The sequence below is a fragment of the Mangifera indica genome, chromosome 16 (assembly GCF_011075055.1).
Source record: "Mangifera indica cultivar Alphonso chromosome 16, CATAS_Mindica_2.1, whole genome shotgun sequence".
Taxonomy (NCBI): domain Eukaryota; kingdom Viridiplantae; phylum Streptophyta; class Magnoliopsida; order Sapindales; family Anacardiaceae; genus Mangifera; species Mangifera indica.
In genome coordinates this window covers 10,606,517-10,632,751 of record NC_058152.1, presented here as the reverse complement: position 1 = coordinate 10,632,751, position 26,235 = coordinate 10,606,517, and the positions used below count along the sequence as shown (strand labels likewise).

At 25.3% G+C, this 26,235-nt stretch overlaps 4 protein-coding genes across 4 annotated transcripts; 1 reads left to right on the top strand and 3 right to left on the bottom strand.

The window, feature by feature from the left end:
- Positions 1–3,555: 3,555 nt before the first annotated feature.
- Positions 3,556–8,679, bottom strand: LOC123198938 (receptor-like protein 15). The gene is made up of 6 exons (XM_044613744.1): positions 8,676–8,679; positions 8,473–8,547; positions 6,950–7,054; positions 6,453–6,527; positions 5,460–5,696; positions 3,556–5,183 (listed from the first exon to the last, which is right to left on the bottom strand). Exons 1-6 carry the CDS (start codon positions 8,677–8,679, stop codon positions 3,556–3,558), a joined length of 2,124 nt encoding a protein of 707 aa, XP_044469679.1.
- A 434-nt stretch (positions 8,680–9,113) lies between these two features.
- LOC123199417 (internalin A-like) lies at positions 9,114–17,174 on the bottom strand. The gene is made up of 9 exons (XM_044614416.1): positions 17,113–17,174; positions 14,302–14,376; positions 12,293–12,367; positions 11,932–12,006; positions 11,680–11,745; positions 10,306–10,380; positions 9,856–9,930; positions 9,605–9,670; positions 9,114–9,311 (listed from the first exon to the last, which is right to left on the bottom strand). Exons 1-9 carry the CDS (start codon positions 17,150–17,152, stop codon positions 9,217–9,219), a joined length of 642 nt encoding a protein of 213 aa, XP_044470351.1. The 5' UTR covers positions 17,153–17,174; the 3' UTR covers positions 9,114–9,216.
- On the top strand, positions 12,657–13,675 carry LOC123199418 (3-isopropylmalate dehydratase small subunit 1-like). The gene has a single exon (XM_044614417.1). The coding sequence runs from the start codon at positions 12,834–12,836 to the stop codon at positions 13,344–13,346; it is 513 nt and encodes a 170-aa protein (XP_044470352.1). The 5' UTR covers positions 12,657–12,833; the 3' UTR covers positions 13,347–13,675.
- An 88-nt stretch (positions 17,175–17,262) lies between the features above and the next one.
- On the bottom strand, positions 17,263–21,140 carry LOC123198937 (receptor-like protein 56). The gene is made up of 7 exons (XM_044613743.1): positions 20,759–21,140; positions 19,690–19,764; positions 18,570–18,644; positions 18,097–18,171; positions 17,673–17,747; positions 17,365–17,439; positions 17,263–17,285 (listed from the first exon to the last, which is right to left on the bottom strand). The coding sequence occupies exons 1-7, from the start codon at positions 21,138–21,140 to the stop codon at positions 17,263–17,265; spliced, it is 780 nt and encodes a 259-aa protein (XP_044469678.1).
- Positions 21,141–26,235: the final 5,095 nt, after the last annotated feature.

Below are 26,235 nucleotides of genomic sequence, written 5' to 3'. Positions count from 1 at the left end.
TCAAAACAACTTATTTGACCCATGAATATGAGTAGAACTTGAGTTACAAATTTGAATTACATATTTGAACTATTAATTCAAATAAAATTGAGTCGAACCGACTTTTGAAACAGAGCCAGCTCAATTCGAACTCAACCCTATGAATTACTTCCCTCAATCTCAATTATTAAGTACAATTACTCTCCTACTATATCAGATCATGATGATGTCTATTAAATCATATATTTCCATATTTTACAAAAAAAATTATACATATATCGCAAAAAGGTTAAGGAGAGAACATTTTTAACATTCAATTGTCATTCTAGCATTGTAATGCAACTCGTTCATTTCATTGCACGATATTATCGTGAACATAGACTTTTGGTATTTCTAATCAAACCACATTAAAATTAGATAGTCTAGTATTCTTTCTGTGTCTCCTCGTACTCTTGCACCAAGTTTGAACGACAATTTGATTTGCTTTTCATGGGTGTAAATCTCAACAGCAACAATACTCAAAAAATATTTAAAAAACCTCCTGTTTTATATGTTTTTTCATGGAAGTTGAAGATAATTCAACGAATGTATGCTATTCGTGCAACATTAAAAAACACATTATAAACCTCAAGAGCACTACAATGTGTACAACAAATCTTGTTTCAATAATGTGTGTATATCGAAAGTTTATTTTATGAAAATCAACCAATTTTCATGCATGCATATGGGAATTTTGTTAAAGCACATGATAAATTTTATAAACGATTTATGGTGGAGCCATTTTGGGGCCTTGATAATTTGCTAAATAGATATCAAAATCTTTTTTGCTCAAAATACACACACACATATATATAAAAGAAGTGTTATTTTTATTGTTTTCTTGTAACTTACCAAGGAAAAGATATTATTTTCTTATATATTTTTCTAAACTAGGATATCAAACTGTATTCTTTAATTAGCATATGTCTCCCTAAAAAGCATCACTTCAACAAAACCTTTTTGAGTAACTATAACCAATAACAAATCATACGATCAATGGTAAAAGAATATTTTTTACTCATCATACATCACGGAATGCGGATAAATCTTCCATCCCGTGACAACGAGAAAACTTCCACTAAACAACAAATATTATAATGATATTTGAATTAGGAACTTTCAGATTCTATTTCCATTTAATTTACTCTTTTGACTTATATATACACTCTCTAGTCTCTCTTACACATAGGTTTGTTTGTTGAGCTTATTGAACCAAGTCTGGCCACTTTCAGCTTGGGTTTGTAAAAACATTTTGGACCCAAGCTTTCGGCCTGCCCATTTGGGCCTCATATTTTTTGTTTTTAATTTTTTTTCGGCTTAAGGCTTATATTGGGTTTATTCCTATGCAAAAACACCCCTATAAAATTTGAAAACCTAACAAATATACCCTTATCCATAATTATTTTTTGGGCCCTAACAAATCTCGAGCTTAAACAAAGTTAGGTCCCAAAGTTAGCAGCATTTACTGTTAGAGTGCCTTAATTTTTGACATATGATCTCAAATTATGAAAAATTTGAAAACCAAAAGTAAGAGAAAGTGGTATAATTTAGGTAGCTTTAAGAGGTAAAAGGTGCATATGTAAAGGAACCAATGCCTCTTTAGATTATTGGAAATTTGCTTTCAATTTTCAAAAACACAACCATTTAAGGCAACTTTAATTATGACTTCATGTTGGGATATTATACATAAATTGCCTCATTATTAGTTCAGCATTTAGCTTGCCACCTACATTATAAAATATATATTATGTATGTAAAATTTCGTACACCAACAAAAAGTATACAAGATGAGAATGACGATTATAACTAGTGGAGTAATTTTGTGCCCACTATGTGAGATGATCGGTGGATAACATCATGTGAAATGAATTAAACAGAAGGAAATTTTTAGTGTGGCTTTTCCATTGTTTAAGATTCTATGTCTATGATTATATAATTTATATTTATATCAATTGTAACATAATATCGGTAAATAATACATAATTTTTTTTTATGAAGGATCTTGTCATTTTTTCTCCACCTTTTTATAATCTATTTATATTAATTAATATATAAAGCGGTATGGTTATATTATTAAATTTGAATTTAATTTTTTTCCATGCATATGAAAATAAAGTAATTACACAGTTTCGATTTGATAGAAAATTACTGTTTTTAAATAATAGAAAATTATTTCACAAGTTTGGTCAATAAATAGTTTTATCATATAACATTTCTGATTTTGAATTATTATATAACCTTGTCTATTATGAGAAAATGAAAGAGCTCTTAAAATTGATAAAATATTATTTTTTTAATCATTAAACATTTTCAAAAAATCAATAAGATGACTTAGTCAGAAATGATAATCAAATTCACTTTAATTAGCAAATCTACTTTTGAATCTCGGTCGGTTGTCTTGACTGAACCAAAATTTTAACTTATATTATGTCAGTTGCAAAAATTTGGCACTTTATATTATAACATTCACTCTAAAGTACAAACAGAAGAGACTACTTAAAATTGTAATGTCAATATCTCTCCTGTAAAGTCCTTCATCAGCTCCCAAGTATCATTCTTTTCAATTTAGGCTTTGTTTCGATTCATTTGTAATCCTTTTCTGCCTACTTAAAATTTGTGGGCTTAGAAAAAGCAATATTAGACCTTTCATATATATGCAGCAATAACTTAAAATCAGTGTTTTCCTCAGAGTTTCGAAGAACCTAAAATCAGTATGATATAAGGATATCTAATAATTTAAAATAACAATTTTAAAATAAGTAATCTTCCTAAAGACTTGGTCTTCGTTAACATCCCAACATAACAATTTCATACATCAGTAATCCATGTCAGTATAAATACAAAAATATTTTCTTCTGCTTATGTAAATTTTTATTTAAAATGGTCAAAAACTACATAGTTTGGTTTTGCAGAAGCACACATAGGATGTTTCGTTATTGAGGTTTTTTCTTTGATTTAATTGAAATAATATAAAATAATGTTGATGTCGGTCTCTGATGAGTGGAAAGTCAAGCATCGGAATGTTCGAATAGGTAGAATAAGATAGTAATTTAGAAATCTTAGATGTGCAGAAAGCCAAGCCTCGAAATGGGGTAGCAATTTAGAAATTCTGGAGGACTTGGTCAGAGAGAATTGTATGGAAACTATGCCACTTTAGTATTTGATTCTAATACTTGCCAGTTTGAAAAAGCTAATCAGTAAATATATGTCATATATATAACATATAACACTCAGACTATGTATACAAGTAATTAATGGTGATTGCTCATATAATTAATAGTAATTAATGGTGATTTCTTCATATTAATTTTTTATAAGCTTGAGTCACACCCATTTCATCTTCAACCAATATGGAATAATGAACATAGAGAAACCTACAACATATAAACTTAAACTAAGTCAGAGATGTAACTAATTAATGGGACACCATCTTTTAACTTAAAATTTTGACTGGCACATGGATTCAACCATTGGTAGCTTCTTATACATGAAAATCAAAATGGTATCAACTTATTATGGCGTATATAATGATCAAAATCAATGCCAAATATACTTGGAAAACCAGTAAAAACATAAATAAAGATGCACATCAATAAAATTAAACCAGTGTCTACGCCAATACGAGTTGATCCAAAGGATCACTATCAACACCAATATAGTTGTGACATATGATCCAACAAAACTCCAGCCGAATGCTTCCATGTCGATAACAGATTCATTATCATCTTCATCTTTCATAGTTGTTGGAGGTTGTGGCATTGTTGCATTAGTGCAACTCTTCTTAATTAATTGACCACAAAGATAAGGATTGCCTTCATAACTGCTTTCATTAAAACTCCCAAATTGAGCTTGATTAGGAATGGATCCCGATAAGTTATTATTTGCTACGTAAAAGACCTCCAAATTATATAGCTGAGTTAATTGTAGAGGAATTTGGCCACTTAATTTATTGTGGGAAAGATCTAGACTCTCTATCTCTTTCAAATGGGCAAAACTCTTTGGTATAGGTCCTGATAACGAATTATAAGACAAATTCAATGCTAAGATTCCTTGAAGCTCTCCAATTTTTGATGGAATCTCACCAGTTAATTCATTGTCTGACAAATCCAATCCAGAAATATGTCCAAAAATATATCCCTCGTACGACTCTAATCTATTTTTCATTGTAAATTCCACTTTCAAGGTTATTTGTGCATGCAAAATTTCATCAAAACTTTCATCCATAAAAAATGATGAACCTAATCTATCATAGGAGAAATCTAGTCTATCAATAGCAAAATCCCAAGAATACGCCCAATTGAGAAGAGTATGAACAATCTTCCCTACCACACTCCAACATGTCAAATTAATAAAACATGGTGGTATTGACCCATTGAGTTTGTTACGTGAAAGATCTAAGAGACCTAGCTTTCTTAATTGACACAATTGGTTAGGAATATTGCCTTGTAGGTCATTGCCTGACAAGAGGAGAACATGAAGAGTTGAGCGATCATTAAACCAATGAGAATCAATATTTCCAAAAAACTTATTGCCTCTCAAATCAAGTGTAATCAAATTAGAGTTTTCGAACAATGATTTTGGGATTGATCCATTAAGAGCATTCTTTTGCATGTAAAGATAGTCCACTGAAAGAGTAAAGTCATGCACTATAGATCCCGACAACCTATTTTTAGAGACATCTAGCAGTGAAAGACTTTTAAGATTGCTTAGCTCAATGGGAAGACTACCTTCTAAAAGATTATTTGACATTACAAGGTGAGAAATAATTGAAAATTTGCCAATCCAATGTGGAATTTGACCAGATACTTTGTTGTTGCTGATATCTAAGACAACTAAAGAAGTTGCGTTCAAGAGCCCATTTCCAATTTTTCCACTGAAGTTGTTGTTATCCAAGTATAACCATTGTAATTGTGTTAGGTTCATATGCCTAGGAAAAATCTGCCCCTGAAATTTGTTGTTTGATAGTTTTAGAAATTTTAATGAGAAACAACCATTAAGAAAACCATTTGGTAACTCTCCTGAAAAATTATTGCTAGACAAATCCAAAAGATGAAGTCTTCTCATTCCACCCATTGAAGAAGGAATACTACCTTCTAATAAATTCTTTGACATGTCCACATATAACAATCTAGGCAAAATTGTACCAATATTCTCGGGTAGCTGACCTGTGAAATTGTTGCTAGCAATATTTAGCTGAAGTAGATTACATTTAGACTTGGGCACTTGAAGGATTCCTGTGAGTGAGTTATTCCTTAAACTTAGACTTTGTAATTTGGTATTATTTTCTAACAACCAAACAGGAAAATTTCCAACCAATTTGTTATCAGAGAGGTCAATGAATTTTAATTTGTGATGGTATGAAAGAAAAAGAGGTATGACATCTAAGTTGCACTTTCGTAATAAGATGTACTTTAGTTGATATGTTGGAAGCTGATTTATACTTGTAGGTTGAAACAGATCATAAGCCAAGGAACTTTCTAAATTGTTATTAGAAAGTGACAAATATTCCAGGGATGTGAGATCATCAGCAACATATGACAAGTACTTCCCACTTAACCAATTGGTTGAAAGATCAAGACCCTTAAGGTTACTCAAGTTGTGAAGACATTTCAAGTGTTGATCATAGAAACTGTTGAAACTGAGATCCAATATAGCCAAGTTTTTCAATTCACATATTCCTAAAAATGGGATCAAATTGAGAAAATAAAATGTTAAACACTCATACAAAGATAAACGTGTCCTAATTAATTATGAAGGGAATTTCAAAATTGTATAAAATAAATAAATTCTTCTACAGAAATGAATATGTTTCTAGAGTATGCATACAAAACAATAATAAACTTTGTCCTATACCTATGGATATGATTATTAGTATCTAGTAATGGTACAGTATGACTTGGATCCAACATTTCAAGTTTCTCAAATATTTTTATTATAGTTTAATATAATTTATTTAATTCAATTTTTTGAATTAAATAATCAATTATAACTCTCCAATAATCTTATAAGATTTAATTAATTTATTCAAGTCAAATAACAATTATAATAAAATATAAATAGTTTAGAAAGTAATATTCTACTTTTGAATTGTCTATAAAGACTCTTCAACATATATTAAGACATGTTATTCGATTGTCACTTTATAAGTGCTACATTCATTTTTACAGTAAAAAGAAAATTATAGTTTTTTCATGTCTTTAGCATAGGCAATTTGATTAACACTTAAATTCTATATATTCAAAATTCTCAAATTTACTAAACGAGCACCAATTCTAAAAAGAGAAATAAAATATGAAAATCAAATAGGTTACTATAGAAAAAGTTAGATAATTATATATTCTCAAAGATTAATTGAATCCAACATATATAACTATTTGCCAAGTTATTATTAAAAGTTTTAATATTAGTATTTAAATTGAAGATTTTAATATTACCTGTGAGAGTAAGAGAACTATTTATTCCATTATCCCTCATATACAACTTTTTCAAACTTTTTAAATTTCGTAAACCTGCATCAAAAGAGAACTAGATTACTAAATAAGAAATAATAATATTATATTGTATCCTACTTTTTATCTTATTTATTTATTTATTTTGTCACTTTTAGTATAACTTATTTAATATAACTTCTGGATTAAATATTTATGATAATTTATTATGTGAATAATGTAACTGTGATTATGATCTTATTCTTAAGAGTATTTAAGTTATACTCCCAAAGCTAGTGAGATTAATTCTAAACACTAAAACATCCCTGTCATAATATTCGAAAAACTTTTTTTCCTAGGGTTTTCAAAACTTAGTTTTTAAAGCCGGTGACTCTTGATATAAAATTGCGGCTTCATCACTCTCTTTCTCCACAAAAACCTTCACTTTCTCACCCGCACCCAAAACCCAAGCAAACCATTTCTCAATCATTTCTCAAATTCACTTCGATTTCCCACTGCCTCCACCACCTCACCAGCTATTTTCACAGCCTCAACCACCTCCAAAGATCCACGCGCCTCTTCCGTGATGTCACGCGCAGCCAATGATGCTGTCAAAGCAAACACAAACACATTTCACAGCCTCTGCTACGTGGTGGGCAACAACATCGACACAGACCAAATCATCTCCGCCGATTACCTCACATTAGCCCCATCCAAGCTCGAGGAATATGAAAAACTCGGCTCCTATGCTTTAATCGGTCTCCCTTCGACCTACACCATGCGTTTAATTGGCGAAAATGAAATCAAAACAAAATACAAAATCGTAATCGGGGACGATAACTTCAGATGCGAGTCTTCTCGTGAGCATGCGCCGGTGGCACTGGGAGCGGCTGGAGTTACGGTGGTTGCTACAGAGATAAACTTAACAAAATCCGGTAGGTTTTTCTTCATTTAACAAAGTTAAATGTTTTTTTTTTTTAATGGTTAGTTTTTTAAAATTTAGGTAGGATATTAAGATAAAATTTAATTAATTTTTAAAATTACAGGTTGGAGGATTATAGTCTTAATATTAATAGATTTTTTTAACTTTAAAGTTATTAGGTGGGTATTTAGATTTTTAAAACTTAATTATTAAGAATTTGTTAATAGAATAAAACTTGGGTGGAAATAAGTCTCCTGACTTATTTAAATCGAGGGAAAGCTTTAATATTCCCTAAGAGAACTGTTTATTTTATTGAACAATGTTATGTGTATTCATTTTTTGTACATAATTTATATACACAGTGATATATTATCATATAATTAGGTGATTTTAAAATATGTGTTATCATATGATAAATAAATATCTAATCACATAATGATACCTTATCTGTGTATTCAAATTGTGTATCAAAAATAGGTACACATAGTTTTATTATATTTTATTATCACTCATATATAATTCTTTTAAGTTTTTTAAATTTCAAGAGTGGGCTAAATCACTAAGTAAGGAATTAAAATATTATTATATATTCTGCTTTGTCTGTTATTTATTTATTTACTTAATTACTGTTTAATATAACTTACGTAATTTAGATTATTACATTAGTAATCAATCATAACATGTTGAGGATAGTTTATTATGTGAATAATATAAATTATTGGAAAAGTTTATAAAATTAGGTTTTTTAAATTATTGGATTTAATTAATGATTTTTTTCATTTTAATCTAAAAGCTAAAGTATTAGGTACATGCGACATTTTAACACAAACAATCATCTTTTTAAATTATTTGTCAAACAGACACAATTGGATTTGATTATCCCATTATCAATTATTTCTATAATAATAATAATAATTTATAATTATAATTAAATAATGATAGGTATTATTAGGATAGTGAAAGATTCATGCAAATGATGATATGCATAATTGATCATCAAATTTTAACATTTTTGGATGTAATATTCTATAAACGGAAACAAAATGTTTAAGTGTGATATTTATAGCTAAAACAAAATTTTATGGATTTTTAAATGTTACATACCTGAACTTGTTAGAGAACTGTTGAACTCATTATTACTTAAATCCAACCATTTCAAATTTGTCAAATTTCTTACACCTGCACCAAGAATTTAAATAAATTAGTTAGAGAAGGGTTAATCTGGGTGGACACTAATTTTATACCTCAAAATTTTAATTTCTTGGAAGAGAATTTAGGGAAACCGATCCAATTAAAATATTATAAACCCATCATACTACTTTACAAAATGTATCTAATAATATCTACAAGGAAAACCTCTACTATCATGATCAAATTTCTATATACCAATTTAATTTGAATTTTTAAATTTAATTATTTAAAATAAAATTTGCTTCACGGTAGATGCCCATTTGTTTTATTTTCATTTAAATCCAACGCTTTCAAGTTTTTCAAATTTAATAAACTTAAGCAGAAAAGAAAAAGAGATAAATAGAATTTTAAAATCATATAAACACATAAGCTTGATTTAAAAAGTTTTCGCTGAGTAGAAAAAGTAAAATTTTCTGATTTATTTCTTAAATTTATAAATGAAAAAGATAAATAGAATTTAAAAATCAGATATCTATAAATGAAAGAGCAAAATAAAAACATATGCAAATATTTTATATTTTTTTAAAGAATTACTTGATAATCAAAAGGTTAAATTATACGAGAAAACTTAAAAATCTATTATTATTAAGATAAGTAAATACCAGAATTGGCAAGATATTTTTAATTTGATATTTTGACATCAAACTTTGAGACCTACTAGTTTTCATTGTTGTTACCTAAGGTAAGAGAACCACCGCTTATTTCATTAGATCTCATATTCAACTCTTCCAAGTTTTTCAAATTTTTTAAACCTGCATAAAAAGACAATTGGTTAATAAAAGAAGAGATAACAATACTGCTGTTTTGAGCTTTCTAAATATATATATTCCTCTAAACAAATGTATATTATTATTATTATTATTATCTCTCAGATCCAACATTCCCAAGTATCATTTTATTTATTTTATAGGTTTGATTGCTTGAAACATATCTTAATATTGTTTATCTACATATAATGCAAAGCGTACTTGGAATAAAGGTTCAATTACAAAAAGTGTTGTTATTCATTTTAACAGTAAAAATAAAAGTTTGCAAAATTTTATACCTTTAGTATCGGTGATTCGATTCTCACTTAAATCGATTCTCTTCAAATTTGTCAAATTTACTAAACCTACACCAATGAAGAAGACAAAAAATTATAAAAATCAAATAGTTAATTATAGAAAAAGTTAGATAATTATGTATTCTCAAAACTTAATTGGATACAACAATTAAAACTACATGACAAGTTATTTTTAAAAATTTCAATATTAATATTTAAGTATTAAATATTAAAATTGAAAATTTTATTGTTACCTAGTGGAGAAAGAGAACCACTCATTTCATTATAACTCATATCCAACTCTTCCAAATTTTTTAAATTTTGTAAATCTGCATAAATATGAAGTTCGATTACTAAATATATAAGAAATCAAAATGTTACTATATATTCTACTTTCTCTCTTATTTATTTATTTACTTAATTACTATATATAAGAAATCAAAATATATCAAAATGTTATTATAATATATTTATAATAATTTTTTATATGAACAATATAATTGTGATTATAATCATATTTTTAGATTATTTAAGTTGTAATCCAAAAGCTACTAAGATCTATATCTACAAGTACAATACTACTAGACTACCAGTATAAAATCTTGGTTATATGAATATAATGCCATCTAGTTATTGTATTTTTGTTTGCAATAACTTATAATTATATTTATAGAATAAAATTCAAAATATTAAATTATACATACTTGAACTTGCTAGAGAAGTGTTGATTTGATTAACATATAGATTCAGGCTTTTTAAGTTTATCAAATTTTCTAAACCTGCACCAACAAATATAAATTTCATATATATATATATATATATATGAAAGAGCAAAATTAACTATAAGGTGTCTAAGATTGGATAATGATAGGCATATAAATAGCTTTTGAAAGATGTAAATAGCAATTAATAGGTCTAAAAATCAATAAATAATCAATATATTTGGGCAATTCAACATGAACAATTATAATTTTGTCACCATAATAAATAAAAATATGTAGATATTATATGCCATCAATCTTGATATTTTAAATACTTGGAAGAGAATTTAATTTAGGAAACCAATCTAATTCAAACATGTAAAAGGAAAGAACTGATTGACATAAGAAAAATAATAATAGTGTTGGATCTTTTAGCTTTCTGGATTCTATAAAAGCTTTTTCTGCTCACACGGGAAGATGGCAGGTGGTAATTGGTATTACTTCTATTCATAAGGATGACTTTACCCGTTTTGCTTTTAAGACACGTCACAGAAAACTAGCCAATGAAAACAGTCAATGAGAATTAAGAGGTTATTCAAATTTTTGCAATTTTTTTTTTCACCGCATATTTATGTCACAAAATTTAAACTCTTTTAAAAATATTATTGTATTTGATCAAAATGCAAAATTCATATAAGATTATTATTTAATCACATAATAATCTTATATTTTTTTTAATTTTATGAAGAATGAATTTAAATTTTAGATTATTAATTATTGATGGATAAATTTTTTAATTAAATTTAGGGTTTAATAAGTAATAATAAATGTCTTTTATTTGAAAAAATTAAAAATAAGCTCAAATACTAAATTATGTATTTATAAAAGATAAAATCTTCTACATAAATGAATATGTTTCTAGAGCATGTATACAAGACAAGAGTAGACTTGTCTTATTCTTATGTATATTATTATTATCTAAATACTGTTACATTATGACTCAAATTCAACACTCCTAAGTTTATCTTTTTTTTTTTTCAAAGAAAGAATTAAATTTTATAATAAAAAAATCACTATATGAAAACCTTATATGATTTAAGTAATTTATTTGAGTCATAGCAGATACAATGAAATATAATTAGTTTAAAAAGCAATACTATAAACTCTTGAATTGTATGAATAAACTCTTCAACATATATTAATTTGACAGACATGTTGAGTGATTGTCACTTTATTTATTTTATAAGTTTGTTTACTTAAAACATTTCTTATTTTCATTTATCTATATATTAAGCAAACAGTACTTCGAATAACGGTTTACAAAAAGAGCTATTATTCATTTTAACAGTAAACAAAAAATTGTGCAAATTTTCATACCTTTAGCATTGGTGATTTGATTCCTACTTAAATCCAATATTTTCAAATTAGTCAAATTTACTAACCCTGCACCAATAAAAAGGTGAAATAAAATATAAAAATCAGATAAATAATTATAGAAAAAGTTAGAAAATTATGCATTCTCAAAGATTAATTGAATTCAACCACTAAAACTAGATGTCAAGATATTTTTAAAAGTTTCAACATTAATACTTAAGTATTACATATTTAAATTAAAGACTTTAATGTTACCTAATGGAATAAGAGAACCGCTAATATTATTATTATACATATGTAACTCTTCCAAGCTTTTCAAATTTTGTAAACCTGCATCAAGATAAGTCTAGATTATTAAATATACAAGAAATTAAAATATTACTATATATTTTTATTTCTCTCATATTTATTTATTAGGATAGTGAAGCAATGGTGAAATTTATAATACTTTAATCTTTATAAACTAGTGCGATACTATTGAATCTTTGCTATGTGATTTTTGTTTGAATGAATATTTTTATATATACAAGAGTACTTCTAACTATACTTTGATTTTTTAGTGTGAATTTTATAACATAAAACACAATTTTTTTATAAATTTATAAATGTTACATACCTAAACTTGCTAAAGAAGTGTTGATTTGATTTGAACTTAGATCCAATGTCTTCAAGTTTGTCATATTTGTTAGACCTGCAAAAATAAATAAATAAATCAGATAAAAAAGAAAAGAGTTTGATAAATAAATAAAGCACACACGTGTGTGTGTGTGTATATGTTAAACCTGCAAAAATAAATAAATAAGATAAAAAAGGAAAGAGTTTGATAAATAAATAAACCACACACGTGTGGGTGCCTACAAATATTAAAAAAAAAAGATAAAAAAGGAAAGAGTTGGATAAATAAATGAATAAATAAACCACACACGTGTGTATGAACAAACCAATTATGACATATTTATGATATTTATTATGTGAATAATGTAATTGTGATTATAATCTTATTTTTAGAGTATTTAAGTTCTAATCCAGAAGCTAGTGAGATTAACTCTGAACACTAACAACTTCCCGTGTCTTAAAATTCGAAAACTTAAACTTTTTTACTCTAGGGTTTTCAAAACCAGTGACTCTTGTCTTCTTCTCTTATTCTTTGATAAAAAATGGCGGCTTCATCACTCTCTTTCTCTGCAAAAACCTTCACTTTCTCACCCGCACCCAAAACCCAAGCCAAACCATTTATCAATCATTTCTCAAATTCACTCCGATTTCCCACCGCCTCCTCCACCTCACCAGCTATTTTCACAACCTCAACCACCTCCAAAGATCCACGCGCCTCTTCCGTGATGTCACGCGCAACCAATGATGCTGTCAAAGCAAACACAAACACATTTCACAGCCTCTGCTACGTGGTGGGCAACAACATCGACACTGACCAAATCATCTCCGCCGATTACCTCACATTAGCCCCATCTAAGCCCGAGGAATACGAAAAACTTGGCTCCTATGCTTTAATCGGTCTCCCTTCGACCTACACCATGCGTTTAATTGGCGAAAATGAAACCAAAACAAAATACAAAATCGTAATCGAGAACAATAACTTCAGATGCGAGTCTTCTCGTGAGCATGCGCCGGTGGCACTGGGAGCGGCTGGAGTAACGGTGGCTGCTGCATAGATAAACTTAACAAAATCCGGTAGGTTTTTCTTCGTTTAACAAAGTTAAGTGTTTTTTTTTTAATGGTTAGTTTTTTAAAATTTAGGTAGGAAATTAAGATAAAATTTAATTAATTTTTAAAATTACAGGTTGGGTGAGGATTATAGTCTTAATATTAATGGATTTTTTTAATTTTAATTTTAATTTTAATAGGTGAGTATTTGGATTTTTAAAACTTAATTGTTAAGAATTTGTCAATAGAATAAAACTTGGGTGGAAATAAGTCTCCTGACTTATTTAAATTGAGGGAAAGCTTTAATATATAATTCTTTTAAGTTTTTTAAATTTCAAGAGTGGGCTAAATCACTAAGTAAGAAATTAAAATATTATTATATATTCTACTTTGTCTGTTATTTATTTATTTACTTAATTACTGCTTAGTGTAACTTATTTAATCTAAATTATTAGATTAAATAATCAATTACAACATATTTAGGATAGTTTATTATGTGAATAATATAATCGCATTTTAAGAAAATTTAAGTTATAATCCAAAAATTTATAAAATTAGATTTTTTAAATTATTGGATTTAATTAATGATTTTTTTTTTAATTTTAATCTAAAAGCTAAAGTATTAGGTATTATTATTTGTCATCTTTATAAGAGTAAGTTTTAACACAAACAATCATCTTTATAATATTATTTGTCAAATAGACACAATTGGATTTGATTATCACATAATCAATTATTTCTATAATAATAATAATAATTTATAATTATAATTCAATAATCATAGTTATTATTAGGATAGTGAAAGATTCATGCAAATGATAATATTACAATCTTATTTAGTATATGCATAATTGATCATCAAATTTTAATATTTTTGGATGTATTATTCTCTATACGTAAAATTTTTAAACTGTGATATTTATAGCTAAAACAAAATTTTATGAATTTTTAAATGTTACATACCTGAACTTGCTAGAAAAGTGTTGATTTCATTATAACTTAGATCCAACTCTTTCAAATTTCTCAAATTTCCTAGACCTGCACCAAAAATTTAAATAAGCGGTTATTCAAATTTTTGAAATTTTTTTCACCGAATATTTATGTCACAAAATTTAAACTCTTTTAAAAATATTATTGTGTTTGATCAAAATGCAAAATTCATATAAGATTATTATTTAATCACATAATAATCTTATATATTTTTTATTTTATAAAGAATGAATTTAAATTTTAGATTATTAATTATTGGTGGATAAATTTTTTAATTAAATTTAGGGTTTAATAAATAATAATAAATGTCTTTTATTTGAAAAAATTAAAAATAAGCTCAAATACTAAATTATGTATTTATAAAAGATAACATCTTCTATATAAATGAATATCTTTCTAGAGCATGTATACAAGACAAGAGTAGACTTGTCCTATACTTATGTATATTATTATTATCTAAATACTGTTACATTATGGCTCAAATTCAACACTTCTAAGTTTATCTTTTTTTTTTCAAAGAAAGAATTAGATTTTATAATACAAAAATCACTATATAAAAACCTTATATGATTTAAGTAATTTATTTGAGTCATAATAGATACAATGAAATATAATTAGCTTAAAAAGTAGTACTATATACTCTTGAATTGTATAAACAAACTCTTCAATTGTTTAAAAAGTAGTATTAATTTGATAGACATGTTAAGTGACTGTCACTTTATTTATTTTATAAGTTTGTTTACTTAAAACATTTCTTGTTTTCATTTATCTATATATTAAGCAAAAAGTACTTCGAATAAAGGTTTACAAAAAGAGCTATTTTTCATTTTAATAGTAAACAAAAAATTTTGCAAATTTTCATACTTTTAGCATTGGTGATTTGATTCCCACTTAAATGCAGTATTTTCAAATTAGTTAAATTTACTAACCCTGCACCAATAAAAAAGTGAAATAAAATATAAAAATCAGATAAATAATTATAGAAAAAAATAGATAATTATGCATTCTAAAAAATTAATTGAATTCAACTATTAAAACTAGATGTCAAGATATTTTCAAAAGTTTCAACATTAATATTTAAGTATTGCATATTTAAATTAAAGATTTTAATGTTACCTAATGGAGTAAGAGAACCACTAATTCCATTATTATACATATACAACTCTTCCAAGCTTTTTACATTTTGTAAACCTGCATCAAGATAAAACTAGATTACTAAATATATAAGAAATTAAAATATTACTATATATTTTTATTTCTCTTGTATTTATTTATTAGGATAGTGAAGCAATGGTCATAAAATCTTTGTTATGTGATTTTTTTTTGAATGTATAATTTTTGTTTGTGATTTTTTAGTGTGAATTTTATAGCATAAAACGCAATCTTTTATGAATTTTTAAATATTACATACCTAAACTTGCTAGAGAAGTATTGATTTGATTTGAACCTAGATTCAATGTTTTCAAGTTTGTCATATTTGCTAAACCTGCAAAAATAAATAATAAATAAGATAAAAAAGGAAAGAGTTTCAAGTTGGGACATTAAAATATTACTGTTTATCCTACTTTGTTTGCTATTTAATATATGTTACTAGATTAAATAATCAATTACAATTTATTTAGGATAGTTTATTATGTCAATAATATAATTGCAATTATAATCACATTTTAAGAAAATTTAAGTTATAATCAAAAAGTTTATAAAATTAGATTTTTTTAAATTATTTGATTTAATTAATGATTTTTTTTCCATTTTAATCTAAAAGCTAAAGTATTAGGTATATTGGACATTTTAACACAAACAACCATCTTTATAAATTATTTGTCAAATAGATATAATTGGATTTGATTATCATATAATTAATTATTTCTATAATAATAATTTATAATTATAATTCAATAATCATAGGTATTATCAAGATAATGAAAGATTCATGCAAATGATAATATTTCAATCTTTGTCTCCCAAGTTATCTGAGTGTAATGTCATCTATTTAGTAAACCTGTACCAAAAATTTAAATAAATAAATAAATTTCATTATTAACTGTTTTGTGTAACTAAACACCATTAACTAAAATCATTAGTTTTTTTTATGAACAAAATGAAAAGAGATAATTATTGCTATAAATTTCATTAATATTATAATCATAATTCATATCTGACTGTTATAGCCTTTTTAAATTTTATAAATCTGAATAAAAAAAGAGTTATAAATCTGAAATTTCATTAATATTAAATTTCATTAATATTATAATCAAGTATAGTTATAAATTTTATAACTATACTTGATATTTTAAATACTTCGAAAAGAATTTACTTTAGGGAAACCAATTTGATTCAAACTTGCATAAGAAAAGAATTAATTGACAAAAGAAGAGAACTGATTCAAACATATTCTTCTACACAAATGAATATGTTTCTAAAACATGTATACAATACAAGAGTAGACTTTGTCCTATACTTGTGTATATTATTATTATCCAACACTTTCAAGTTTATCCTTTCTTTTTTTTTTTAATTCCTACACCAAGAGAAAGTATTAGATTTTATATTACAAAAATCACTCTTCAAAAACTTTATATGATTCAAGTAATTTCTTCGAGTCGTAGCAAATACAATGAAATATAGTAATACTATATTCTCTTGAATTGTATGAACAAACTCTTCAACATATATTGATTTGATAGATATGTTAACTGGTTGTCACTTTATTTATTTTATAAGTTTATTTACTCAAAATATTTCTTATTTTTATTTATTTATATATTAAGCAAACTTTCAAACCTTTAGCATTGGTGATTTGATTCCGACTTAAATCCAGCATTTTCAAATTAGTCAAATTTACTAACCCTGCACCAATAAGAAAGTGAAAGAAAATATAAAAATTATATAGGTAATTATAGAAAAAGTTAGAAATTTATGCATTCTCAAAGATTAATTGAATTCAACCGCTAAAACTACATATCGAGAAATTTTTAAAAGTTTCAACGTTGATATTTAAGTGTTATATATATAAATTGAATATTTTAATGTTACCTAGCAGAGTAAAAGAACCGTTAATCCCGTTATCATGCATATACAACTCTTCCAAGCTTTTTATATTTTGTAAACCTGCATTAAGATAAACCTAGATTATTAAATATATAAGAAATTAAAATATTACTAATCTTTATAAACTAGTGCGATACTATTGAACCACCCACATAAAATCTTTGCCATGTGATTTTTGTTTGAATGAATATTTTTATATATACAAGAGTATTTCTAACTATACTTTTGATTTTTTAGTTTGAATTTTATAGCATAAAACACAATTTTTTTATAAATTTATAAATGTTACATACCTAAACTTGCTAGAGAAGTGTTGATTTGATTTGAACTTAGATCCAATGTTTTCAAGTTTGTCATATTTGCTAAACCTGCAAAACTAAATAAATCAGATAAAAAAGAAAAGAGTTTGATAAATAAATAAAGCGCACACACGTGTGTGTGTGTGTATATATGCTAAGCCTGGAAAAATAAATAAATAAGATAAAAAAGGAAAGAGTTTGATAGATTATTAAATATATAAGAAATTAAAATATTACTAATCTTTATAAACTAGTGCGATACTATTGAACCACCCACATAAAATCTTTGCCATGTGATTTTTGTTTGAATGAATATTTTTATATATACAAGAGTATTTCTAACTATACTTTTGATTTTTTAGTTTGAATTTTATAGCATAAAACACAATTTTTTTATAAATTTTTAAATGTTACATACCTAAACTTGCTAGAGAAGTGTTGATTTGATTTGAACTTAGATCCAATGTTTTCAAGTTTGTCATATTTGCTAAACCTGCAAAACTAAATAAATCAGATAAAAAAGAAAAGAGTTTGATAAATAAATAAAGCGCACACACGTGTGTGTGTGTATATATGCTAAGCCTGGAAAAATAAATAAATAAGATAAAAAAGGAAAGAGTTTGATAGATAAATAAACCACACACGTGTGTGTGTGTGACATCAAACTCAAAATTGTAATTATTTGGAAGACAACCCAATTCAAATATTATAAATTCATTATGCTGATTAAAAATATATCTAGAAATTATGTTTAATATTATCTACAAGGAAAATCCTCTAATATCAAGATTAAATTTCTATATACCATTTTAATTTGAATTTTCAATTCTAAAATATTACATAGCTTTTTAAGTATGACATAATAAAATTAAATGAAGGTTTTAATATTACCTAATAGAGCAAGAGAACCACTTATTCCATTTTCTCTCATATACAACTCTTTCAAACTTCTTAAATTTTGTAAACCTGTATCCAGAGAGAGCCAAATTATTACATAAAAAATTTGTCTCTTATTTATTTACTTAATTACTATTTAGTATAACTTATTTAATCTTTATTATTAGATTAAATAATCAAATAATAACTAAAATCATTAGTTTTTTTTATGAACAAAGTAAAAAGAGATAATTATTGCTATAAATTCCATTAATATTATAATTATAACTTCGATCCAACATAACATATATATTGCAATCCTACTATTTTGAACTAACTACATTTATAAACTCTTCTACAAGATTACATTTTATAATACAAAAATAACTCTTCAAAAACCTTATATATTTGAATTATAACAGATACAATGAAATATATATTGATTTGATATACATATTAACTGATTTTATGCCTTTGGCATGGGTGATGTAATTCATACTTGAATCCAAATTTTTCAAATTTGTCAAATTTACTATATAATTATGTCAAGTCATTATTAAAAGTTCCAACATTGCTATTTAACTAATGTTACTTAATAAAGTAAGAGAATCACTAATTCTATTTAAATAATAAATTGCATGTGTTAATGTTACCTAGTATGCAACTCTTCCAAACTTTTTAAATCAAGAGAGTTTAATAATAAATTTAAATATTACTATGTATCCTTGTTTCTCTCTTATTTTAATTATTAGGATAGTTAAGTAATCAGGAAAATGATAATATTTCAGTCTTTGTTATGTGATTTTAATATCATGCATTTAATATTCATAATTGATAAATAAAATTTAATTTTTGTTTATATGCATTATTTATATATGCAAGAATAATTGTAACTATACTTGGTTAGTTGGGCCTTTTTTTTTAATTGTGATATTCATAGCATAAAGACTAAAATTTAGCAAAATTTTAAATGCTAAGCCTGCACCAAAAGAAAATGAGTTTCAAAACCACGTAGCAAATGAAGATTAAGTAAGATATATTAATGATTTTTATTGGTATAATTGACAAACTCATTACCTTTTAATTTTTTTTTGTATGAATGATTTTATATACGCAAATTTTAAATATTGCATACCTAAATTTGCTAGAGAAGTGTTGATATTATTGTCACTTAGATCCAACCATTTCAAATTTTTCAAATTTCCCAAACCTGCACAAAAAATTTAAATAAATAAGATAAAATAGAAAAAAGAAAAAGAGCTTGAAAATCACATAGAAAATGAAGGTTAAAAGGAGAATTAAGTACTTTAATACAAATAAAAGTTGTCATGATTTGATAATAAAATTAATATGAAAATACTTGTATTTAGGTACTCTATTTATTCCAACAATTTGATTTAATTTTTGACGAGGATCTAGTAAACAAAGCTCGGATAGCTGCAAGTCTTTTGATATTAATTTTATTACCTTTATGCATGAATTTTTTTTTTTTCTGATCACTGGATTTTAGCCACTGGCTGACCAAAATTCATTTTTACGATCTTTTACCCAAACAATACAACTTGCCATTGACAAATATTATTAATTATTATTATAAATATACGGTTATAATAGTAAATATAATTATTATTTGGAAAAGCAGACACATTATTTATATTATAATTATTAATGTTTTTGTGTAACTAAATAATATTAAGTTAATAAAACAAAAGAAACTGACAACGTAAACAACAATAAACATCCCCTAAGAATGTTAATATCAATAAATTAATAAGAGAGATTATTGTTATAAATTCCATTAATATTATAATTATAACTTAGATCCGATATTTCCAAGTTTGTAAGATGAATTCTATACCTGCACCAAGAAAAAAGAGTTAGTTTTTGAAATTAGAAATAAAAATAAATTAAGATTAATTAATTAAATGTTATATACCTTGTTTCATCAATTTGAGACCTTCTCCCATATTATTCCAACGAAGATTCAAAGTGGTAAGTGAAGTTAGGGTAGTTAAGTATGATAAAAGGGTGGCGTTGAAGTAATTCTCATCAAGATCTAATATCTTGAGTTTTTTCAAACTCTTGAAGCCATCATTTGCTGTAAAGGTATAGTAAGATAATATAAATACTTTTTGCTTGACTGTAACAAAAGTAATTTAATATGAACATGTATTTTAAGCTAACTACTTAAATAATATACGTACCTTTATTCTCATGCCAACCTCCAAAGTAATTCAAAGACAAATCAAGGTTTTCCAACTCTTCAAAAGGATGAAACAAGGACAAATTTAGAGTTGGATATCCCTGAAAATCTTCATTATAATTGAATTGCCTTGTGTAACTGAGGGACAGCTTGATGACATGTCCAGTGGTGGCGTTACATTGAACTCGCTCCCATTCACAACAATTAGATGCTTTATCATCAACCCATGAAACAAGAATTTCATCTGTTTTGTAATCGTTGACGGATTTTATGAAAGATTTCAATTCTAACAGACCAATCCTTTCTTTCTCCGAGAAACCTTTGAATCCGTGTATTTGAACCAAAACTATGACAAACATCAATAACAACTTAATTAACGACATTTCCATCATATTTTTCTTTTTGAATCTATCACTCTGCTTTAACACTCTATTATGATTTTTTTCTTTCTGATTAGAGTTATATAGAACTAAATTTGAAGTCTCTATCAGCTTTTCTGGTTTTAGTCATGACAATCTCCATCAACTAATGGAGTAAATTACACGATATTGGTTTACTTAATTTGTCAATACATTGATAGAATTATCAGGGTTTTAGATTTCTAATATATAATCAGCTCAAAAATTATAATTTCCCAAAATATGAAAATTTTATTTAAAATAGTAATTTAATCATAAAATCTAATAACTTACTTATTCTACCCTCCATATAATGCGCTAGATTATGCTAGACATAATAGTCTGAATCCATTCTACCATCAAATAATATAGTTTGATAGTATAATTAAAACATGTTGGCTTACACTAGATAGTGCTAGACTTGATAATCTAACACATTATGTTTCATTTAGGATGTATTTGATTCGGATAATATTTTATTATCAAAAGTAAAAAATTATCACATATAGATTACTAAGAAAATTATTGAGTATAAATTATTAATATATTTGATTAAATTTTGTAAATATAAATAATTATTATGTTTGATTAATGTAATAAAAAATATTAAAATATTATTTAATTAAATGTCCTTCAATATAATTTATTCTAAAATATTTTTTATATTACTTATATTATAAAAAAAGGTATTTTGGTCTTAAAAAATTAATAAGTAGATATAAAATAAAATCAATATTATCTTGGTGGTTTGATAATCTTTTAATATTTAAAATGAAAATAGTAATGAGATTATCATTATATTAATGTCACATCACCATTAGTAATTCTTTTAAATAAATCCTTAATGTTTTGGAAATTAAACTTAGTATTGAATACAAACAAGAATTTTTCAAAATTAATTACCAATATATATATCTATCTTTCTCTCTGTCTCTATATTTAGACAAGATTTATCAATCAAAGACAACCCATTTAAAATTAAGTTTTATGTATAAATTTCAAATCTCAATCAATTAATGGGTTGACAATTTTTATTTATTTAGTTTACCTCAAATTTGATAATCTTTTAATGTTTAGGGTGAAAACAATAATGAGATTATTATTATATTATATGTCATATCACTATTAATGATTCATTACTGAATCTCTTGAAAATTAAACTTAAGATTGAATACAAACGATAATATTTTAAAATTTATCAAAGACAACCCATTTAAAATTAAGTTTTAAGTATAAATTTCAAATCTTAATCAATTAATGGGCCAACAAATTTTGTTTGTTTAGTTTACTTTAAATTTGGTCAGTCAAATGAATGATTTCTAAAACACGTAATACTTTTATTTTTTTTAAGCTAAATTATATAGAAGAACAATATTTGCATCTCAATAAAATTTATTGTTTTCAATCATTAGTAAATTATTAAGTGAAGTAAATAGAATGGCTAATAATTTTAATTTTCAATTAATGTGTTAAAATTTAAAAAAATATATTAATATTTTAAATTTTTATACAAGTGATATTAAATAACCCCTTTTTCCAATCTGTATTAATTAGTATCACTCATTTTTAGGAAATAAGTATTATAAAAATGATATAACAAGTAATTATTGCTTTAAGTGAATTAATTACAAAATATATATATTGAACAAGTATACATACTTTTAATTTTTTATTAATTTGCAAAAATATTAGCAAAAATTAGCAGATATTAATTACTTGAAATTAAAACATCAATGTATCATAAGAGGATTCTGCTAATTTTTTAAACTATTAATCATTCAACTAAAAATCATTTTAAATTAATTAATATTTAAAACCACAAGTCAATTGCTATTTTAGTCTTACTAATTTCCGCCAATTAATTGGTCAACAAATTTCTTGTCATAAATTTGAAAGATTGGTTAAAGACTTTCACATTTTCTCATTTATGAAATTTCATTAATTTTTATCAAATTTTATGTAAGTCTATATTCAAGTCATTTACTAAAAGACAAAAACGAATAAAAAACAATATATCAATACATATCTTAAATAATATAATATTATATTAAAATCTTGCCATTTAAATTACAAAAAATATTAATAGTGGACTCATGAGTTTAAATAACAAAAATATTAATAATTAAGTCTTTTATTGAGAGATAAAAAAGAAAATGATATAATAATACATATCTTAAACAATATAATCTTTTAGTAACAAACGATGAAATGCCTTTTTTACCTTGATTATTAAAGAATTTCTTGTTTACCTTCGTCTAGTATTACACTTATAAAATATTGCTCTTTATTTTCACTATTCAAATTATAACATTATCGTAAAGTAGATTCTTGATATTTTTGAACAAATTATGTAAAAAACCAACTCTCCACTTTCGTTTGTTTATTCATATTTTTACACCAAATCCCAACAAAGTTCAATGTACTTAATAAAGAGTTTACAAAATCTTAACCCATTTCAAATTAAGTTTTATGTATAAATTTCAAATCTCAATCAATTAATGGGCCAACAATTTTTTTTTGTTTAGTTTATCTCAAATTTGACAAGTCAAATGATCAACTTTTAAAGTACGCAATACTTTTGTATTTTAAAAAAATTAAATTATATAGAAGAACAAAACTGACATCTTAATAAACTTTATTGTTTTCAGTCATTAAAAAAATTATCAAGTGGAGTAAATAAAACGGCCGATAACTTTAAATTAAGTTATTAATATGTCAAAATATTAAAAGAAATTACTAAAGAATGATACTAAATAGCCCGTTTTTTTCAATCTTATATTAATTAGTGTCACTCATTATCAAGTATCATGAAAATGGTATATTAACAAGTGATTATTTATTTAAGTGAATTCATTGCAAATATATTTATATTGATTGACTCACACACAAACAAATATATATACTTTTAATTTTTTAATTAATTTGTCAATATTTTAGCAAAAATTATTATATATTAATTATGTGAACTTAAAACATTATCATATTATAAGAGGGTTCTAATAATATTTTAAACTGATACTAATTCAATTTACAAATCATTTTAAATCAACTAATATTTAAGGCCACAAGTAAATTACTATTTTAGTCTTAACAATTTCCGCAAATTGATGGGCCAACGAATTTGCTATCACAAATTTGAAAGCTTGGCTAAGGACTTTTACATTTTCTTATTAATAAAATTTCATTACTCTTTATCAACTTTTAAAAGTAAGTCAATAGTCAAAGTCATTTATTAAAAGACAAAGAAGAAAAGTAATATAACAATATAATATTCCATGCATTAAAATCTTATGTTGAAATTACCAATAATGTTAATAGTCGACTCTTGCGTTTAAATGACGAAAATATTAATAGTCAAGTCTTTTATAAAAAAACAAATTAGGAAAACGATATAGTAATAGATATCTAAAGCAATATAATATTGTATTAAAATTTTGTCATTGAAATTATGAAAATGTTAATACTCTACTCTTGCGTTTAAATAATGAAAGTATTAATAGTCAATTTTTTATTTAAAAATGGCCGAAAGACTTATTCCCACCCAAGGTTTAATGCAAACTCAAATTCATACTTGTTAACTTTAAAAAATCTAAACACCTACCAATTTGTAAAATTTTGTTTTCACTATCAAGAATAAAATTGTTATCTAACAAAAATATTTAAAAAAAATTATAAATTCATTATGTTCACCCCCCTTAGGTTTAAAAACTAAATATTTTTTCCCATCCAAAGCTTGAAAAATGACTATTTCCCTTATAGGGTTTGCATTTTCTCCCTTGCCACTTCTCTGATGACTGGAACTGACCAACCTCAATCGTTGACACTCCTCGCTCTCCTGAACAATGACAAATCATCAGTCAATCAGAGGTGGGTCGACAATTCATCAGTGCACCGAAGGAATTTGTGCGTTGCATAGAGGTGACAAAGACGTTATTTCTTTGTTGGACCGATCTATGCATTAATCGATACATAGATCGATCGAATAGGTCTATGTGATGCATAGATCTACATGTCACATAGATGCTTACTGACAATTCGTCCTCGTTTGAGAGATAGGATAGAGGAGGTTGCTCGATTCCAATCGTTAGAGAAACGACAAAGGAGAAAATGCAAACCATAGAGGGGGAATAGTCATTTTGCAAACTTGGGGTGGGAGAAATCGTTCGTTTTTAAACCTAAGGGGGGAATGTGATTAATTTATATTTTTTAAATATTTTTATTAAATGACAATATTACCCTTAACTGTAACAATAAAATTTAATATACAAGTGAATATTTGGATTTTCGAAAGTTAGTAAATATGAGTTTGGGTTTGCACTAAACCTTGGGTGGAAATAAGTCTTTTGGCCTTTAAAAACAAAAAAAGAAAATGATATAACAATATATATCTTTGATTATATAATCTTGTAGGGACAAATGATGAAATCTCCTTTTTACCCTTAGTTATTAAATAATTTCTTTTTTACCTTCATCTATTTACACCTATGGAATATTACTCTTTATTTTCACTAATCAAATAATAACAACATCGTAGAGTGGGCTTTGGTATTTTTGAACAAACGATGTAAAAATTGACTCTCCACTTTCGTTTGTGTTTTTATTTATATTCTTACACCAAATCCCACAAAGATTCAATATACTTCTTGCAAACTTCTACACCAACAAAAAAGAGTTAACAAAAGCTTATTTCAAGTTTAGTTCTATGTATAAATTTCAAATCTCAATTAATTAAGGGGCCAAAAGTTTTTTGTTTGTTTAGTTTACCTCAAATTTGACAAGTCAAATGATCAACTTTTAAAGTACATAACACTTTTGTTTTTTTTTTTAAATTAAATTATATAGAAGAACAAAATTGACATCTCAATAAAATTTATACTTTTCAATAATTAAAAAAATTATTAATGGAGTAAATAAAAAGGCCAATAATTTTAAAGTAAGTTATTAATATATAAAAATATTAAAAGGCCCTTTATTTAATCTGTATTAATTAGTATCACCCATTATCAAGTATCATGAAAATGATATATTAGCAAGTAATTATTGATTTAAGTGAATTTATTACAAATATATTTATATTGAT

Bases quoted from the DNA above. Each gene is read 5' to 3' on its own strand.
- LOC123198938 (XM_044613744.1), bottom strand. The intron at 7,055-8,472 runs GTATGTAACATT...TTGCTTTGACAG, and splicing joins CAGTTCTCTAACAAGTTCAG to CATCATTGGCTGCGCGTGAC. The intron at 5,184-5,459 runs GTATAAATCAGC...ACAATTTCACAG, and splicing joins TGATCTGTTTCAACCTACAA to GTCAGCTACCCGAGAATATT.
- LOC123199418 (XM_044614417.1), top strand. From the start codon at position 12,834: ATGGCGGCTTCATCACTCTCTTTCTCTGCAAAAACCTTCACTTTCTCA.
- LOC123199417 (XM_044614416.1), bottom strand. From the start codon at position 17,152: ATGCTGGATTTAAGTCGGAATCAAATCACCAATGCTAAAG. The intron at 9,671-9,855 runs GTAACAATAAAA...TCATTGGTGTAG, and splicing joins TGGTTCTCTTTCTCCACTAG to GTTTAGTAAATTTGACAAAT. The intron at 9,312-9,604 runs GTATAAAATTTT...CTTTTTATGCAG, and splicing joins TCGAATCACCGATACTAAAG to GTTTAAAAAATTTGAAAAAC.
- LOC123198937 (XM_044613743.1), bottom strand. From the start codon at position 21,140: ATGTCGTTAATTAAGTTGTTATTGATGTTTGTCATAGTTTTGGTTCAA. The intron at 18,645-19,689 runs GTATGCAATATT...CTCTGGATACAG, and splicing joins CACTTCTCTAGCAAATTTAG to GTTTACAAAATTTAAGAAGT. The intron at 17,286-17,364 runs GTAACATTAAAA...CTCGATATGTAG, and splicing joins CGGTTCTTTTACTCTGCTAG to TTTTAGCGGTTGAATTCAAT.